We start from the raw sequence: 19,330 nt of genomic DNA, 5'->3' as shown, positions 1-19,330 counted from the left end.
ATAAATAGATATTAAAAAAACTTGTTCTGGAGTCAAACTCCCTCTGGGCCCTTCTCCTAACATCATGATATACCGGCTTTGACCACAAGGACCCCACAGACAACAGATGGCTGTCACAAAGTTATAGGTGAGTCAAATTGTTCCACCGTTCATTTATTATTAGAATATAACAGGTGATGCTATGAATGAAGTACTTAGCTTAATATGTTTGAATAGACAGAAAGAACTTTGTTGATCCCAAGGGACTTTGACAGAAGGCGATCATGCATAATAGCTTACCAAAATAATCAGTCTGCCTGTACTCATGTCAAATTATTAATTGGGTACTTACAAGGTGACAAATTGTGCCACCATCTGGCACAACATAATTTTATTATTGATGAGAAAACACAGTTAAAATCATATGTTCTATGATTTTATTTTAGTTTGTTTTGGAGGTCTAAGAGGATTTCATCATGTCATATCAACACCTGAACAAAAGACATTTGTGCAAAGGCATTTATGGCTTAATGTACTGAATTCTACACCTGCCTGAACTGAAACATTTTAAATGTTCCTGTGTTTATTAAAAACACATGATCTTGTCTGGGTAGAGTTGTGACAACTTTATGTAGTGAAAACTGAAAACAAGTATGCGATTTCAATCTAACAACATTTTAAAACCACTAGCATATTGTGTTCAGCACTTAAGACAGAATATTTCGCACCCAATTTCAGCAGTGCTGATGTCTCGGGGTCCCTCTGGTCTGTCTAGATTCTCTCAAGTTTTAAGGAAGAAATAACTAGAACAACTTAAAATATATATAATAATAATAATAATAATAATAAAATATGTAAATAAAAACTTTTTTGTATGTTACCCTTCAGGGCAACTGTCACGACATGGCGGGCCACCATTGTTTATGTGTAGAGCGCGCATGTGTGGGTCCTGTCCGTTTGCACCGTGTTTTTGTCCTAGCGTGCTTGTGAATTGTTGAGTGTAATTCCACGCATGCTCCTCCCCTTAAATTTGTGTTGGGGGGGGGGGGGGGGGGGGGGGGGGGGACCGGCTGTGGTCGCCTGAGCAGGGTAGTGCGCGTGTGTGTTTTGTGTTGGTGGGGGTGTGCGTTTGTTTTCTGTGCAGGTGCTTCTCCCTGGCGGTGGATCGTAGTGTTCTTGGGCCTTGTGGGGGGTCTCCACCTGGCAGGAGCCCCCTTATGTTGTGGGGTGACCGGAGCCTGGTCTTAAAGAGCCCCTCCCTAGAGGGCAGGGGCCCCCAGATGTTTGGGGACCATGGGGCTCCAGTCTGAAGAGCTCCTGCTCAAGATGGAGATCCTTCCGCGGGGTCCAGGGGGTGACGTAGCCACGCCTCGGGAAGGTAACCTGCACACGCACACCTCGGACAAATAAGGAGCCGTAGCTCCTCGTCCTCACACCTTGGGGCTAAGCGGTTGAGTGCCGGTTAGGGCGTGAGGGCCCTGTGACCGACCGGGGCGTGGTTTTGTGTTGTTCACGGCCCAGTCGGTCCAGTGTCCCGCCCAGGGAGGTGAGCTGATGTATGTTTTGTGTTGTGTTCTGTGTTACAGCTTCTGGACTGCAGGGGGTGTGTCCCTGCCTTGTCCCTGCCTTCCTGCCCCTTCATGTTTTGTGTGCTGCCGCTGTGTGCCGCACAGCCGGTGGATGGGACTGCGGCTTGGAGGGGGGGGATCTGTCACGGTACGGCGGGCCCCCTACTGGTCGCCCCCGTTCACAGCGGCAGATGTCCTGTCAATCATGGCGTTGTGTTCGTCCCTCGGGTGGGCGGAGCCCGTGATCCGTCTCACCTGAAGGTCGTTTGTTTGTCTATATATGTCTTGTCTTTGTACCAGTTGACCGCTGGTTATTATATCCTTAATTTGGATCAGTTCGCGGGTTTTGGTTTGCGCACTTTTTCAATTAAACCATCCTTTTTCCCTGAGACTTGGCGTGATCACTTCCATTTTGTTTCGCTCACCCTGCCCGGCACAGCAACAGGAATTATTTATTTAGCTTTTGAGGTAGAAAACATGAGGGAGAACTCCAGAACTTTTATAAATGTATTTATTTGTACATTACACTTCAAGGCTTCTGTAAGCATGTCTCCAGTATCAAAAACAAATTTGTGGCAGTGGATAATGATTTTTCCATGTCAGCATATCTTTAAATGTAAAAATATTGCCTATTAGTTTTAAGAGGACATCAAACAATGGCATACCAGGTCAGTGAGTATGATATATTCAAGTAAGACAACCAATGGAGGAACCAGTAATTCACTCTTTTAAAAATCTAAATATATAAATAAATTTTAAGTATAATCCGTTGAGAAAAAAAGATCTTGTGGCACACCATCATCACCCTACGAGCCCCAAACCTCAGACATCTCCTACACCATCTCATTAGAGAGAAACTGAATCAATTAGTCCCATTATCACCTTTTGCTTGAAGAGACACTCTGTCACATTTACGGAGGTGTGTATGCATAATTTGCTAAACGTATTTCGCACTTTGAGGCACTAGGAAAGGAGAAACTACACAAGTGAGAAAAAGATAAATGAACAAACCAAGGCAGCGGGAAAGAAGTAATATGCCTTGTCTCATCACAAGCCGCACTCAAATGACATCAAGGCAAACAATAAAGCCAGTGCCAAGTGTCCTATTATCTCTGATTACCACAAAAGATACACACTTCTCCCATCTTCTCAGATTTCTCCCGTCTGATTACTAGGCAAATGCTGTATTTACAATCAAAATGTCAGCCTTTTAATTTAAAAGGCATTTCATTACATCAGACAGACACACACACAAAGCAGTTGTGAGACTGTCAACAATAACCGATGTCCCGTGTAAACCTATGGATGGGCACCAGTCCTGGTTTACCTGCAGTCACACTGGCCTGCCCATTGGCTTTAGTTTGGTTACATCTACAATCAGAGATGTCAGGCTGTCCTGACAGTGGTCTGTTGATGAGCTTTCTGTGAGTCAGTAATCAATAATAAACAGTGATTAAGGAGACTGGGATGCCTCATATTCACTCACAAACAACCTCAGGTACAGAGTATGAAAAATAAAAGAAGACTTATCTAGTTCCTTCTATTGAGATCTACTATGTGCACTGTGACTTCCGATGTGTGTACTATGACTTTGAATGTGTGTACTATGATTCAGATGTGTGTACTAGGACTTTGAATGTGTGTACTATGACTTCAGATGTCTGTACTATGACTGCCGATGTGTGTACTATGCCTAAAGACTCCCACTTAACAGATGGAAAATGATATACTGATCTATAATGTTTTTATCCTATACTATGAGACTGAAAAAAGTGCACACCAATCTGCAGTGGAACTCATATCTACACATACACACACGCACGCACGCACACACACGCACGCATGCACACACACACACACACACGCACGCACACACGCACACACACACACACACACACACACACACACCCACCCACCCAAGGAGAACCTAGAGGAGAGGTAATGACCAACCGACCTTCCTTTCTCTTCATTGCCTCATTCCCTTCCACCAGCTGCCTAAAGAGGCCAGAGTGTTCACCCGGCAATCAATAACTCCAGAAGAGGGTATTAGCGGGTGAGCTACAACCCCCGCAGATGCAGCCTGGCCACACTGTATTTCCACGTCCTCCAAGATGCCATCAGAGACACAAAGCCTTGACTCGTTAAAGGGGTTAGGAGATTATTTCAATAACAGGTATGAAAAAGGTTACCAAGGTTTACAGCACACCAAGCAGAAGACACACAGTAGTTTACACAAGAATGAGCTTGTAGCAAAGAAAGGTGGAAATATCACTCCTGTGCTATGGAATTGATACAGACTGGAAGAGTCAGATGTGGGACAAATAAAAGTAAAGTGTAAGGTATGTCAGAAGTCTGTTACAACCAAAACTAGCAGCACAATAAATTGGTTCTAGCACTTACGACACATAAGTTGCCATTCGACACCCAAGGCTCTCACTACCAGTGATTTGTTTTGTTTTTATTATACTGCTTTTGTATTTGCTCCACTTTGTTGTACATGCACAGTTTGGGTGCCTTAAGGACATTTGGAAGAAACCTTTTTCTCACAAACTACTATAAATGCTGCTGTTTATTATTGGTATATCGGCTACTTCTTCCAAAGACCATTTACATTTACATTTTAGACCACTGTAATTAAAAATAATCTTTGGATTCAGTTGTGTTTTTCAAATTGTATTATTTAAGACTCAAATATTTTACATTGTAATTGAGAAAAATTCATGAATCAACATTTGATTTTAAATTTCTTCAATCTGGTCAATCTGTCCTAACTAATCCAGCTAGGCAGGCTTTTAATGGTTTTAAATACGCTGTCCCCACAGATCAAAGACTTTTTAGAGGGAGTGCCTTGGAATTCTTGTTAAGTGTAACTTTGCTGAAAGTGATATGTATTCATCTATTACCTCGCCTCACACTCAGAGCTCCAGTGCTCTGCAACGCTGACCTTCTAACCACCAGCACCTATCCTCAATTCACTTGTCAGCAAAAAGAGGCCTCATGGGGGAAGAGGTTGGAGGTTGTTTTTATACCCCAGCCTAGAAGCCAATGCAGTAATCACTTCCTTTGGATGTGTCCCAGCAACACTGCACCGCATGGGCTATTTCTTAATTGACATTAACATTATAAGCTTATATGATACTAGGGTGTTTTAGCAGCAAGATCACGCCAAACTGTAAAGAAACGCCAGGGTTGAGTAGGAAAAAAGTGCTTTAGGGTTCACTGGGCTTGTGTGTTCTATATACAACACTGGCCATCGTTTATGAAGTGTATTATAGCCATCATACAGGAGCAGAAGTAAGAGAAGGAGGGAGGGGGGAGGGGACGGTAGATGACAGAATGTGATTTAATGGGATTGTTCAGGTCCAAGCCATGTTCCTGTGTAAGGTTCAGTAAGAGCTGGCTGAGGAGGGGCAATATATCACCAAGAGACTCAGCCCTGGGGTTAAACAAATAAATAAGAGCAATTAAACAGAGTGGCTACTACTCTTCACCTGGCTTCAATTCTGGCTGCACACGCCAGCTCACACATGAAGGGGAAGGAGAGCGCGGCGTCAATATTTACTGGAAAAGGTTTGTCATAGAAAGCACTCAAGAAGCGCATGGCACATTTCGCACCGAAGCAACGTACAACGAGGAACCCCCGAACCCCATCGATGACAAAAATATGAAGACACCTCCGAAGAAGTGCCGGAGATAATGGGGTACGAGCTGACATCCACATAGCTCCTAGCACATGTTATATTTAAGGCATCCCATCAAATGCAGCTAAAAACACCACATTTTAGAAGGAGCAGCATCTGTGCTCTGCAGTGCTGGTGCACTGCTGCCCCTCAGTGAGGTCACACCGAGACACCACAAGGCCGATTGAGCAACTTCGTTCCAGCGAAGAGCATACTGCTGGAACATACCCAACCTCCCCACCACCCCCCAACCCCCGTGAACGCCCCCCGCCATCCTGGAAACGCTCGCCGGGCTAAGGGGCTCCATTTCCACGGAGCAATGTCATGACTGCTCGAGGTAGCATAAAGGCAGGAGAAAGCAGCAGCACTTAGAGCTGGCACTGGAGGCCAAGGGTTCCTGTCTGGCCATGCCGCAGCGCACAGGATACGAGGGGGGGGGGGGGGGGCGCCACGCCAGGACACGCGCTCACACCCCAAACGCCCTTTGCTATGGATCTGAAACATATCTGACGGAGGCCCGTGAGACTGCTAGACTGCAACCATGTCTGAGACACCTGAGACCTGAACAGACACGCCACGCTAAGAGCAAAAACCAAAAACACAATCTCTCTCGAACACACTAACTCACTCGCATATGAACAAACCAGCACAGACACAAGCACACAGGCCTTCTGCTGGGTATGTTCATTTGAGAGCCTGGAACTTTCCACAACGGTTGGAAAACCAATAAAAAAACATCCCACATGTTTCATCAGCTATGATTCAGCCAAGCGCTACACTTAAAAAAAAAATTCTCAAATGAAAGGAGGAGAACCAGTGGGTTCATGGTCATATTACATAAATACTTAATCCCCCTTATATGGATCTGCTGGCTGTGTTTTCAGAAATTCAATTACCAATCTGCCATTTTTGATACTTTAACAATATTTCTGCGAGATATTAGAGAAGGGATATCTTGTACAATGTTTATCAGTAATCCAGTCAAGCTCCCAGATCACCTCTGGGCTTAAAGAGATGGGGAGGATTTGGGAGATTTAGGAGCTTCTCTAAGATCAAAATCTAATGCTGCCACTCAGCAGATAAACAAAGGTCAGCTGGGAGCTCCAGTGCAGCCGTACAGTCTCAAGCATCCTGTGAGGTAAGCAGATCTGTAATGCCACTTCCCTTCCTCTAATGTCTGCACAATGATGCAATCAATTAGCATGACAACTGCTAAGACCAACAACACACCCACATAAAAACCAGTGAACAAAAGTAATGAAGATAAAATCTGAAGAAAACAAATCTTCAGCTACTGAAGATGACTTTAGGAATGTGTGAGAGAAAAGTGTTCTTATTCAACACTGCACACCTATACAAAAAAGCAATGGGGACAGTGAAAAAAGGAAAAAAAGGTGCTCAGTCAACAACATGAAGAGAACAGAAGACCACCTCAGGCATCACTAATCACATTTCAGAGGCCAAAGAGAAGAAGCTTTCTTAAAAAGCCATTTACCCAAATAAAATGGAACAGCTTACTGAAAAGCCAGGGCAGGTCAATCCTAATGTACCTACTTTAAACCTACACTCCATAAATAATATTAAAAACATTATTTTAGTGTAAAACCTGAAGTGTTTGCTGATTCGAAAGGGCATGTGAGTGACAGCCAGGTTAAAACACCAGCGAGAATTGGGGAAAAAAACGCTGGAAAAAAATCGCCACTGAACTTTCACATCTAGCTTACACTCAGCATTACGTCAAGCATGGATCACCTAAAGTGACGTTTTACACGCTTTACACCTGTACACTCTGCTCACCCTTCTGGGACCCAGGTTGCAATCACAGCAACCCCACCGCTTTTTCTTGGCTGGGAGTCCATTACGGCACAGCAGAAGATGTTCTGAGCGCACAGCAGGACGCCTTAGCCCCACGCACCCTGTCTTCTTGTGCTGGCTACACCCTGTATATACACAACAGCAGTGCTCTCTTCCAACAGCATTCTAAGCTCGTTCAGCTGTTAATGTCGTTGTGCGAGCTAATGCTGGCTGACTGGCCATATGCTTCAGAGCGAGGAGAATGCCAGCAGCAGGTGGGAAGAGATGGGAGACACTGAGAGAAAGTCATTTAAAGACAAAGCTGATCAAAGCCAAATGGACCATAATTACGTGCAAATGCACCAAGCTCAGAATTCAAGAAAACATGTAGCACTAGCCTACCCCAGCAATACTGGGAGAGAATGTTCCAACACAGAGTAGTAATGCATTAATGATAACGAATTTATTATTCATTAATTATAATGTTCCAGAATACAGCACTAATTAATTAATTAAAACATTCCAAAATACAGTACTAATTCATTAATGATAACAGGAGCAGGAGTGCTTACCGGGTTCGCAGGTTTCCAGGACTTGGTTGTCCATCGTACACAGACAGTATGTCAAAGTCCTCTTCCAAAGCAAATCCTTGGAATACCAACTGTATCCGGTTGTGTTCCTGTGCCACAATCACCCATGTGCAGTTGGCATAGTTTGGGTATCCGTATGGGTATCCCGGGCTTTCTACAGTACCATTTGGACTATATAGTGTGTAACTGCAGTTCTGAGCTGTGAGGGTGAGGAAGAGAGAGAAAGGCAAAGAAAAAGAAAGAGAAAGAGAGTTAGAAACATGATCAATCAGGTGCTATCTAATGGACAATATGTTGACAGCAATACACCACAGGCCCGCATCAACTACACAACGCAACCCTGCATCAGTGGACGTGCTAGTGGAAGCTGAACCTTCCACTATTTAGACTACCTTTTTAGTCTACCTGTTTAGACAACCTGTTTAGACTACCTGTTTAGACTACCTGATTAGACTAGCTGTTTAGACTAGCTGTTTAGAGTACCTTTTTAGTCTACCTGTTTAGACAACCTGTTTAGTCTACCTGTTTAGACTACCTGATTAGACTAGCTGTTTAGACTAGCTGTTTAGAGTACCTGTTTAGCCTACCTGTTTAGACTACCTGTTTAGTCTACCTGATTAGACTACCTGTTTAGACTACCTGTAGACACACATATACCCACCATGCCTAATGTGTGACGGGCAGGTGTGAGCAACAAAAAGGAAGCGATCACGCCAAGTCTCAGGGAAAAAGGGTGGTTTAATATAAAGTGTGCAAACCTAAAACCCGTGCAATAGATCCGAATTAAGGATATAATGACCAGCGGTCAACTGGTACAAAGACAAGGCATATATAGACAGACAAACGACCATCAGGTGGGAACGGATCACGGGCTCCGCCCACCTGAGGGGCGTACACGACGTCACAAGACAACAACAACACAGCCGCTGTGGACAGAGGCGGCCGGTAGGGGGCCGCCTCACCGTGACAGACCCCCCCACCAAGCCGCACTCCCCTCCACTGGGTGTGTGGCACACAGCGGCTGCACAACAACACGAAGGGGCAGGAAGGCAAGGACAGGCAGGGACACCTCCTGCAGTCCACGAGCTGAAACACAAAACACATAACATTAGTCAGCTCACCTCCCTGGGCGGGACCCTGGACCGACTGGGCCGTCAACAAGACAAAACCACGCCCCGGTCGGTCACAGGGCCCTCACGCCCTAACCGGCCTTAAGCCGCATAGCCCCACAGGTGCGAGGACGGCGGGCCTCGGCTCCTTGTCCGTCCGGGGTGTATGTGTGTGCAGGTTACCTCCCTGGGGCGTGGCTACATCACCTCCAGGACCCCGTGGAAGGGTCTCCGTCCTGTGCAGGAGCTCTTCAGACCGGAGCCCCATGGTCCCCAAACATCCGGGGGCCCCAGCCCTCTAGGGAGGGGCTCTTTCCGACCGGGCTCCGGTCACCCCACAACATAAGGGGGCTCCTGCCAGCTGGAGACCCCCACAAGGTCCAGGGATGCCACGATTCAACGCCAGGGAGAAGCACCTGCACATAAAACACAAATGCACACACACACCCACACACACCAACACAGAACACAAACGCGCACTACCCTGATCCCCCCTCCAGGGGGGAGGGGTCTCCATCCTAACTCAGGAGAACCCCCCATTTACCTGGTCAGGGCCTCCCTCGGGAGCGACGCCCTCCGTGCCACACCCCATGGCACGGGACCACAGCCGGTCCCCCCCCAAACACACATTCAGGGGGAGGAGCATGCGTGGAATTACACACAAACATTAGACAACACGTTAGGACACAACACACACGCAACTACTAGACAAACAAAACAGTGTACAAACAGACAGACGGGACCCACACATGCGCGCTCTACATACACATACACAATAGTGACGCGCCGCTCCAAGTCGCAGTCGCTCCCCACATAAAACACAAGACACACGGGGAGCGAGGCGACAGTGACGAGCGGCGACCGCGTCACACATGAAACATTTAACATGAAACAACGAGCACGCACACAGATCCACACGTCCGTCAACATGTACACATTCTTCCCACACAAAACATGAAGAGCGCTCCCAGGGAAGACGTCCTGGTCCTCGCCGCGCCACAAACACAAACACGGCGGAGCTCTTCAAACAAACAAACAAACAACAAAAACGAAGAGTATTTCCAGGGCGAGAGCCCTGTCCCTCGCCGTGCCACAAACAACACAAAAGCACGGCGGATCTCTTCAAACAAACACCACGCAGACAAACACTTACCACGAGACATGACCACGAACGAAGGAGAAAGAAAAAGAGACTCGGCGGCTTCCGAAGGGTGGCTGGTCATTCTGTGACGGGCAGGTGTGAGCAACAAAAAGGAAGCGATCACGCCAAGTCTCAGGGAAAAAGGGTGGTTTAATATAAAGTGTGCAAACCTAAAACCCGTGCAATAGATCCGAATTAAGGATATAATGACCAGCGGTCAACTGGTACAAAGACAAGGCATATATAGACAGACAAACGACCATCAGGTGGGAACGGATCACGGGCTCCGCCCACCTGAGGGGCGTACACGACGTCACAAGACAACAACAACACAGCCGCTGTGGACAGAGGCGGCCGGTAGGGGGCCGCCTCACCGTGACATAATGACATTCATCATTATGGCTTTCTTAAATAGTAACCACCGCGCACAGGTTTTTAGTTCACAGAATCAGTGTGAAACCAATAAAATTATGAGCCCTCCACATTGAAATGAGCAGAAGTGTGTGAAACGCACACAGTCAGCTGTCTGTGCTTCAGTGGTCAATAACGGTTCCCACGGTAACGCCATGGTGAGGCGGGGCACGCTTGGTTATTAATGCCAGTAATTTTAATAGCTTCCCATTAGCCACAGCTCAGTCTCACCTCTTCAGCTTTAATTGTGTTTCTCTTTTGCATACTTGTCAACAGCCACTTATAAAATAGTGTTTCCAACGTGAAATGTTAATAACTGCTTGTGCCACCATCAGGGAAAAGCTTCGCTTAATTATTTGTTCAGGACAGATCTGGACCAACGCTCTTAATTAAGTGACGTTTAATGACACGCTGGGGAGTGCTGCCTCCTGTCTTTCACATTTCACTGCTCTCGTGTCCAGCAGAAGGCAAACTCGTACCTGCTAGTTTATTTTTTCCATTACTGGCCCTGATGAGCACAGGACTGCAGGACTGGACTCTGCTCTGGGGTTTACTGGTTTACTGGACTATGTTCTGGGCTTTACTGTTTTACTGGACTCTGCTCTGGGGTTTACTGGTTTACTGGACTCTGTTCTGGGGTTCATTTACTACATTGAAAGTGCAGCTTGGTAATAGTATCTTACGATGTCCAAATAGATAATTTCCCAAAACAAAAGCTATTACTAAAATAAAAATAAAATAATTCTCTCTAAAATAATTTAAAGATCTTTCCTATTCTGAAAAAGGACAGTGGCGGTTAATGTGAATTAATTCATGTGAAAATAAATAATGAATTAATTCATGTGAAAATAAATTGCCATGATTTGCACAAAAGGAAGCATGCTAACAGACCTCTGGACTAACAGATCTCTGGACTAACAGACTTAAGATTCCCAAACCTGAATGTTTAATGATGTGGAGTTTTCATTCACATGAGGTCTAAATGTGTGTGGAATGAACAGTATGAAAAAAATAAACACATATTCATCAATTAATAAAATATAATCAAGAGATCCAGCATAGCTGATCCGCTTAAGAATATAATAGCATATTTTATTGGGCTCTTACAGTTTTATTCAATAAAGGTTGATTCATACAATATTATAAATAGATAATTAACACAGAATTATGAATACTTAATTTGTGGACATCTGTGGCTCACAGATGCCAGATTCTATACAAATTAGAAAACAAATAGCAGAGAATATACACCTCACATCTCTCTACACATCAGCAAGACTGGATTTAAGATTAGATTTCCAAATGAGTAAACACTCATCAGTTAACACTCATGGGATTTTAGTAATTAAGTGAAAAGATTAAACAGGGAATAGAAAACATTTAGAAAGCAATAGAAAGCATTTCAAATACAAAAATATCCTCGAATATCCTTCAACTAAAAAATCAAACAAACAAACAAAATAAAAAAACAATTACAACCAATAAAAGGTGAAAAAGTTGTTATTGTTGAAATCCATTCTACTGTAGGTGCTGTTTTTATTTATTTTTACTATAATGGGATTACTATAATGGGACTATTTAGGAATTCCAGGATGACATTTAAAAAGTCATAGTGTTTGGGTTTTTTTGTTGTTGTTTTTTTTGAGCATGAAATGAAATGATTTATATGCTATTCAGCAAGGCATCTGGTACAAGGAAAATATGACGTTAAGTAGAAGTTATCTTTCTAAAGCTGGTCCAGACAGAGTTTCTCTCACTCTAACTCTAAACCTAATTGCACCAATGTAAAGAGCCAGTGATCCCAGTCAAGTGCAAAAGAGGCAAGTTTATCCAAGGCCAGGAAATGTGTGCTAGCTGAAACAACGATCCATCATGTTTTCACCCAGTCCTGAGGGAAAGACTATCTAGAGTAAAGTGAGCATGGACCAGCACCGAAAGAGCATTTGACCTCTGGACAGGCCTTCAGGACAGTATGGAGCTTAACAGTTGCTGGCATCTCAGAAACAATTTTGCTTATGAGGCTGAAAAGGAGATAATGTCAGAGCCACTGTCAGGAACGTCTTTACATTATGACCTAGCCCTGTGTCAAGGGTCTCCTTACATTATGACCTAGCCCTGTGTCAAGGGTTTCTTTACATTATGACCTAGCCCTGTGTCAAGGGCTTCCTTACATTATGACCTAGCACTGTATCAGGACCTTGCTTACATTATGACTTAGCCCCATGTATGCTCCTGTACATTATGACCCAGCCCTGTGTCTGGAGTTTTGTTACATTATGACCTAGCCCCATGTCAGGTGCTTCTTTACATTATGACCTAGCACTGTGTAAGGGGCTTGCTTACATTTTGACCTAGCACTGTCAAGAGCTTATTTACATTATGACCCAGCACTGTGTCATAAGCCTCTTTACATTATGACTTAGCCCAGTGTCAAGAGCTTATTTACATTATGGCCTAGCCCAGTGTCAATGATTTCTTTACAGTATGATCTAGCACTGTGTAAGGAGATTCTTTACATTATGACTTAGCACTGTGTCAACAGCTTCTGTACATTATGACCAAGCCCCATGTCAGGAGTTTATTTATATAACGACCTGGCACTCTGTCAGGAGGTTCTTTACAATATTACCTAATCCTGTGTCAAGGGCTTCTTTACATTATGAACCAGAACTGCGTCAAGAATTTCTTTACATTATGACCTAGCACTGTGTCAAGAACTTCTTAACATCATAACCTAGTACTGTATCAGGAAATTGTGTTCTAATTGTGCAGATAGGGAAAATAAACATGTATAACAAATTCTATGTTTTGAGTCAAGCACAAGCTGCTAAAATAATCTCTTTTCCAAAACTCTCAGAATATTTGTCCTAAATACATATTTTAAAGAGCAAAATTATTTTTTGCATTTGAATTCTGTGTGTCTTAAGAATAAATGAAGTCATATACATTTATTCATCAAAGGTCTTCTAATTATCTTTAAAATAGAAGCAGCTTCCCCCAGTACACTAACAGTCTGGGATGGGGTAGGTGGTGGGTAAGTGGCTTCTACGCCCCTGTTTCATGAGCAGTATGCCCCAATTTTCTGTTAACGTGACTGACATGACAGACAAACATTATATACATTTTCTTTCTTTTCTTGTATTATAAATATCACACGTGTGCAGAGCAATACTATAGTGGCTGACTACTCCAAGCCAAGGCAAGCAAGCGCACAGTTTTTTGGATGTACAATACAACAATAGGATCAATAACAGGCCAATGAGAGATGCCAACAGTCTACAATACCAGCGTGGATCTAATAAAAGTTCACAAGTGCAAAATCTATAAAGTGAATAAATAAAAGATTTACATCCAGCACGGCTCACACCAGGATAAATTCTGGAAACCCTTTCGAATTCTCTTTTATGCTGTCCGATCTGACTGACTTACTGCAGCGCTAGCACTATATCTTTACTGAACACGCCGCCTGACTCACAGTGAAGTCAGTAGTTCCCTTTGACAGGGTTTAGCTCCATCTTATCTTAGCATGGGTCAGAGGTGGACAGGTAACGCATCAAGTCCAGGGTGAACACTGGAAAGGAAAAACAAACAACAGTGCAAACGTTGTCCTGGATTGAGACCAGGAAAGCGTGTGAGTGTGGAAGCTGGAGTTCAGGAAACAGCACAGCTCAGTCAGTTATTATTAGTTATTCGCTTGGATATGCAGATGTAACTCCCTATAGACCAACCACCAAACTCACAGCACAAAAGTGCAGAATATAATGGTTCAAATATAGTCGTACTGCAATGATTTTTTTACAGCAGTGAGAACAAACATCAACCAATCGTTATCAGCTTCTGCACTGGACACAGGGCACCGTGCTTTGGGTTTTAATAAAGGTCTTCCTTTACGCCACTGTTTCAATAGAATCATTCCACATCCACACACCTTCTTTTGCCACTTTTGGATGAGCTATTGCCAGGATTAAACTAAACACTGTCAATATTGATCGGAAAATTAGGCAGATTAGGCTAAACGTAGTGCCTTAAATTCTTGCATAGACTTGGTTGAGAAGCTTGAGAATCTGTTCACATCTGAGCACATTCGTAGGTTGCCAGGGAAGAGGGTCGTTGACAGTCCAGGTTACAGTGTGAACGGAGCCTGCTGCCATTGCTCAGGGAACCCTCTCTGTGATTGGCTGCTCGTCCTGACACCTGCAAACGCAGCATCCATGTTTTGCCATGCTGGCCATGTACATGTATGTGTGTGCGCCAGACAGGAACACGTAAACACATAGTAGGAGTTTTCAAACTAGCAAAATGCAAAAGATGCTGGTGTGCTACACGTTCCACCCGTGGCATGCGACCCAGATGCCCCAGATGTGGCGGGGCCACCCAGATGCCCCGTCACAGGGCCCATTCCTCATCCCCCTCACCGGGACTCCGGCCTGATGCTAGAAATGTATAGTTACAACACAGTTGTATAAAATGTGACTTATTCTTAGGGATGCACCGATTCCGATATTAATATCTGTATCGGTCCCGATATTGGAAAAAATTCTAAATCGGGTATCAGTGACAATGTGACCGATCCATAAAAACAGATCTATTCAGTCTAATTCTATGCTTGTAACACTTTTTGGAGTTAGTTCAACCTTAAATATCCACTCTGTCCCGGATAGAAATTAACTTGGACAGTTAACAGGCGAGTGAAACACAATCGCTGACTCGTACTCGCGCTGGTGGTATTCCACTTAGTCCGTTTATTTGCTGGTTGACCAAAATAAACCTGGGCTCCAGCACTACTTGACTGTTCATACATGAACTGGTGAGTTGTCCAAAGCTCATTGAATGCGTTACTTACAGAAATAAAATAAAGAGCAGTGGTCTGAGACAGTCTACGGCAGAAAGCTAAAAAAAAAAACAACAATATTCCATACTCGCACTCAACTCGCTCCCTTAAAGAGACAGTACACATATTTCTGGCCGTTACATGCTTTGTGCTCTGCGTGATGTCTGCGCTAGCAAACTAGCCGCATAGGTATTGCTGTTTCTCTTATTTCATCTCCTTATTTATTTTAAATTATATTTAGAATTCTTGAACCATTTCAAAGGTTTCTTGCAGTTTATTTTTTTCATGTTTGACCAAAGTTGTGAACCTATTTTTTTTTGTCAGTTTCAGGTTCTTTGGTATTATTTATTTTACATTCAATGTTATATTCATAATTGCACTGACTGAACAAATGCAAGTTGTGTTGTTTTTACATGTTTTATGTGTGTTTAAGTGTGCTATACTGGTGCAGAGTTTTCAATAAACTTGTAATTCATTATGTCTGTGTAAAAAAAAAAAATGTTTTAAGTCGATTCAGCAGTTTTACTCTATCAGATCAGATCGGCCGATACTAAGCCTCAGATATCTGAATCGGTATCAGAAGTGAAAAAACGTGAATCGGTGCATCCCTACTCATTGTGTTTTTTTTTCTTGGATTTGACTTTCACATTTAATATGGGCAAATTTAACAAGCTTACGTTTACTTATATTTCAGAATTAACACAAACTAAATGCTTCTGTTTAATCAGGCTATTGGGCTTTTAAGGTAAACAAGTTCATAAATAAGCAACTGACATGTATTGATTTGATGTACGCACTTCTTTTGCTTATGTAACCTTCCCTTGACCACGTGTATGTCACCCCCGCCCTTCCAAAAAGTGTCAAATATTCTACCTAGTAATCATAATCTGTAATGCGTAACCACAGGTATAGTAAATGACTGCAGAGCAAGGTGAATTTCAAGGAATCACAGTTTTCAAATTCTATATGTTACTTGGAATACAGGGTACACTAAAAGAAATAAAGGTCGAAGGTCAAGTGTAGCAAGATAATTTGTAGACATGAATACATGTAGACATTAATATTTTATTTTAACATTCTCCATGAGAAAGCAGCTTCCAGTTTGACCTGCCAAACTACCACCAAAAACATTCAGTAGATTGCATATTATATGTAAGCATCCTGAAGCCCATTTCTATGAGACTGGCTGGAGCATTATGTAGCCTGTAGACAAAATAGAGGTTGCTAATGCATCCAGCAAGGTCTGCGCAAAAAAAGCTTGCATTAACTTCTGATTAAGTGAGTCATTCACTCTGCCAGATCAGTTAAATCATTCCCTACCATAACTCATAACTTTATAACACAGATGCATTATAAAATTGGAAGGTGCATTCAGGTAACCTGCATTAATGCAGAAATATATAAATCCAAGGGGCATGTCCACTAAGGTGTTCTGACTCCATAAACACTCTGCCCCTGGCTTCTTTAGTCCTGTTCCTAGCACCGAAGACCCAAGATCCAGAAAAGCTCAGGTGTCTGCAAAAACCTCAATGCTATTTTGATAGGCAAAACTTGCTATCTGGAGCACAAAATTACAATAAATAAAAAAGTGCTCAAATGTCCCAGGACCGGGCGAGCTGTGGGTGTCTGCTGTCCAATCCTGTGCCCCGGGACCACGCATGCTCATACTGGAGGTGATTCCACAGGGCTAAGTGACTGCCGTGGGAATGCGTTGACCTTGTTCTGCGGGACAGCGGGGACCACCTGGAGTGCCGACCGATGTTTGCTTAGCCTCCGCCGTTGTTTTGTTGCTACAGGGCTGCAGTGGCACGGCGTGACACTTTGATGAATCGATCGGCGCTGCGCCCGTGCACCGGCAGGACAGCAATCCTTCAGAGTGCCCACAATCAGGGGTCTCAGGAGAGAGAGAGAGCCAGGGAGAGAGGAGGAGAGAGAGAACGAGGGAAGGGGGAGAATGAATGAATACATGCATGAATGATCGGATAGGATGGACAGAATTTTGAACTTCTTGCCATGTATGTTTGCATGTTGTTGCTCCTATTATAGAAAGTTATAGTAAACACAGTGATGTTCACTGTACTGTATGAAGTCAGTCTGCAGTACATTTTGGATATGTTGACAGCCATCTGCACATCTACATGGATAATGCAGTTGAAAGTCACATCTTTACTCCGAACATGTGTTTGACTTTGCATATGGTACAAATTGCATAATTATCCTTGCAAACTGAAGCAGTATAGTAATGCTCCCCACCCACCCCCACACTGACTCCTAAGATCACTCACTGCCTTTTGCTACTTCGTGCATGTTCCAGTCTAGGCTGAAACGAAGGAGCACCTTGATCAAGAGTATGGACTGGCTCTGGGGTTCAAGCAACCTCAGTGGATGTGAAAAAAATCTATTGTTCTGCATCCGGAAAGTAAAAGCTTTTAAATCTTATTGGTTTATTGTACTTCTATATTGTAAATTCTACAGTGTGTTGAATATGATCTTCAGTGCCATTTAGCCACTAAGCATAAACAGTGTATGACTGAATGCTTGCCTAATTTTACTTGTATCACGACTTCAGCTCAAAATACGCTTCTGTGTAGAGTTTCATTGGTTCATCGTCCTTCATTATTACGTCTGCCAGAATAACAGGTAGAAGTATGAAACGTGTGTGCCAGATAACTAAATGTGAAATAAAAGGGTTTAAGGCGCCAATGATGCAACAGATGTTAACCTTTCAAAGGCAAGCAAGTGCTGGGTATAGTGGGCCTGGAGTGATAAACAGAGCCTTCTAGGTGGGATGGAGTTCCTATTTGAGCATTTCCCTCTCTGCACTGGGAATGCCCGTGCCTCTCAACCACACTGCGTGCTATGAAGACCCTTAATGGGGCCCGTCATGATTCCTCCGCCTGCACTCATCCGTTACCTCAGCGGCACGCGTTGGGCTCACCGACAAAAGGGACTAGAGGTTTATCAAATATACCGAGGCAGCCTTTCTCCCCTGACAAGTAGTTTAGTGTCAAGCAAGGCCAGTGTTTGTCAGTGTTAATAGTGTATCCCTCGCACAATTAAAAATGCTTTTCCTTTTAGTTTCTTTCTGGAGTGAGTGGCCCTGAGGCAAATGGTTGTGACTCACTAGCTTTCATAAGCACTTCACATCTATCTTGTCTCTCTTTTTTTAAGCTCGCCATTAAATGTCATCAGACCTTCAGTCTGCAGCAATCCACCAACACACTGGATGAGATGGAAGAATCCAAACATGCCATCATGGGTGAGGTGGGGGGGTGGATGGGCTGCTCCAAACCACAAATCTCCCCAGACACAACTATTTGCTTTCATAATGTGTCAGGGCATATGCCTCCAAAGTACATAATACCGGAATTAACCGAAGAATGCCTGCCATTAGAACAGAAATCGGCAACCTCAGCTTTCCTGAGCAAGGCTATACATTAGGTTAATGTCCGTGTGGGGTGACTGTGTTGGCCATTAATAGCACAGCAAATGCAGTGGAAAGGCAAGACAATCGGCCCTGCTTTAGAAAGGCAGCGTCTTGTTTCCAGGGGATTGAGTGGCTAATAGGGCAAACAAGTAGAGGACGCAGAACACTACACTGAGAGCATTTATGGCGTACACCTTGGCACCTAATGGTTTAACTTGTTAATTGCAATTCCATATATTTTGCACACACGCACTCACATACACAAGCGCACTTAGATACCTCTGTATTGGATTCACATTATTTATGCAAGGCCTTACATGAATTATGCAAGTGTCTAATCAGATATGGCGTGACTCTGACATGTGCTGAATGCTTCACATTAGTATGCATCTCAAGTACAAATGACATTAGCCGAGTCAAGGTGACTCAGACATACATTACCCTCTTATGAATTGAGCTAAAGTCACATAGAAGCAGCCGAAAAGGTACAGGACTTCCTGCTTCTAACCCGGTATTCTAAGGAGGGCTGATTGCAAGTGGGAGTGCAAAGGAAGAGTACCTTCCAGGGTGAACCCCTTCCAGGCAGGATTTAGTGCACTCTCAGCTCCATTACGGAGCCACAATAACCCAGTGTCTTGCGTCCTATCAAGGTCCTTCAGTAAAATGTGTTTTTTTCCCAGCTCCTGTCTAATGCAACCTTAGACCTTGCTGCCTTATTCTAGCATTCGTGTGCACTAAAGCAACACTTAATCATAAAATAAATTACTCAGTCACGCACTTTTAATTCAGCAATCTCATAC

At 43.7% G+C, this 19,330-nt stretch overlaps 1 protein-coding gene across 1 annotated transcript in view; it reads right to left on the bottom strand.

Moving 5' to 3' along the window:
- The window catches only part of csmd2 (CUB and Sushi multiple domains 2), a 204,109-nt gene that overhangs the window by 172,096 nt on the left and 12,683 nt on the right, over nt 1-19,330 (bottom strand). The window contains exon 2 of the mRNA XM_077008705.1: nt 7,594-7,810. Coding sequence (XP_076864820.1) covers nt 7,594-7,810 — 217 coding nt within the window. The remainder of the gene's footprint in view (nt 1-7,593; nt 7,811-19,330) is intronic.

This window comes from Brachyhypopomus gauderio, chromosome 6 (assembly GCF_052324685.1).
Source record: "Brachyhypopomus gauderio isolate BG-103 chromosome 6, BGAUD_0.2, whole genome shotgun sequence".
In the NCBI taxonomy this organism is placed as follows: Eukaryota; Metazoa; Chordata; class Actinopteri; order Gymnotiformes; family Hypopomidae; genus Brachyhypopomus; species Brachyhypopomus gauderio.
The sequence above is the reverse complement of the archived record's forward strand: the minus strand, read 5'-3'. Positions and strand labels throughout refer to the sequence as shown.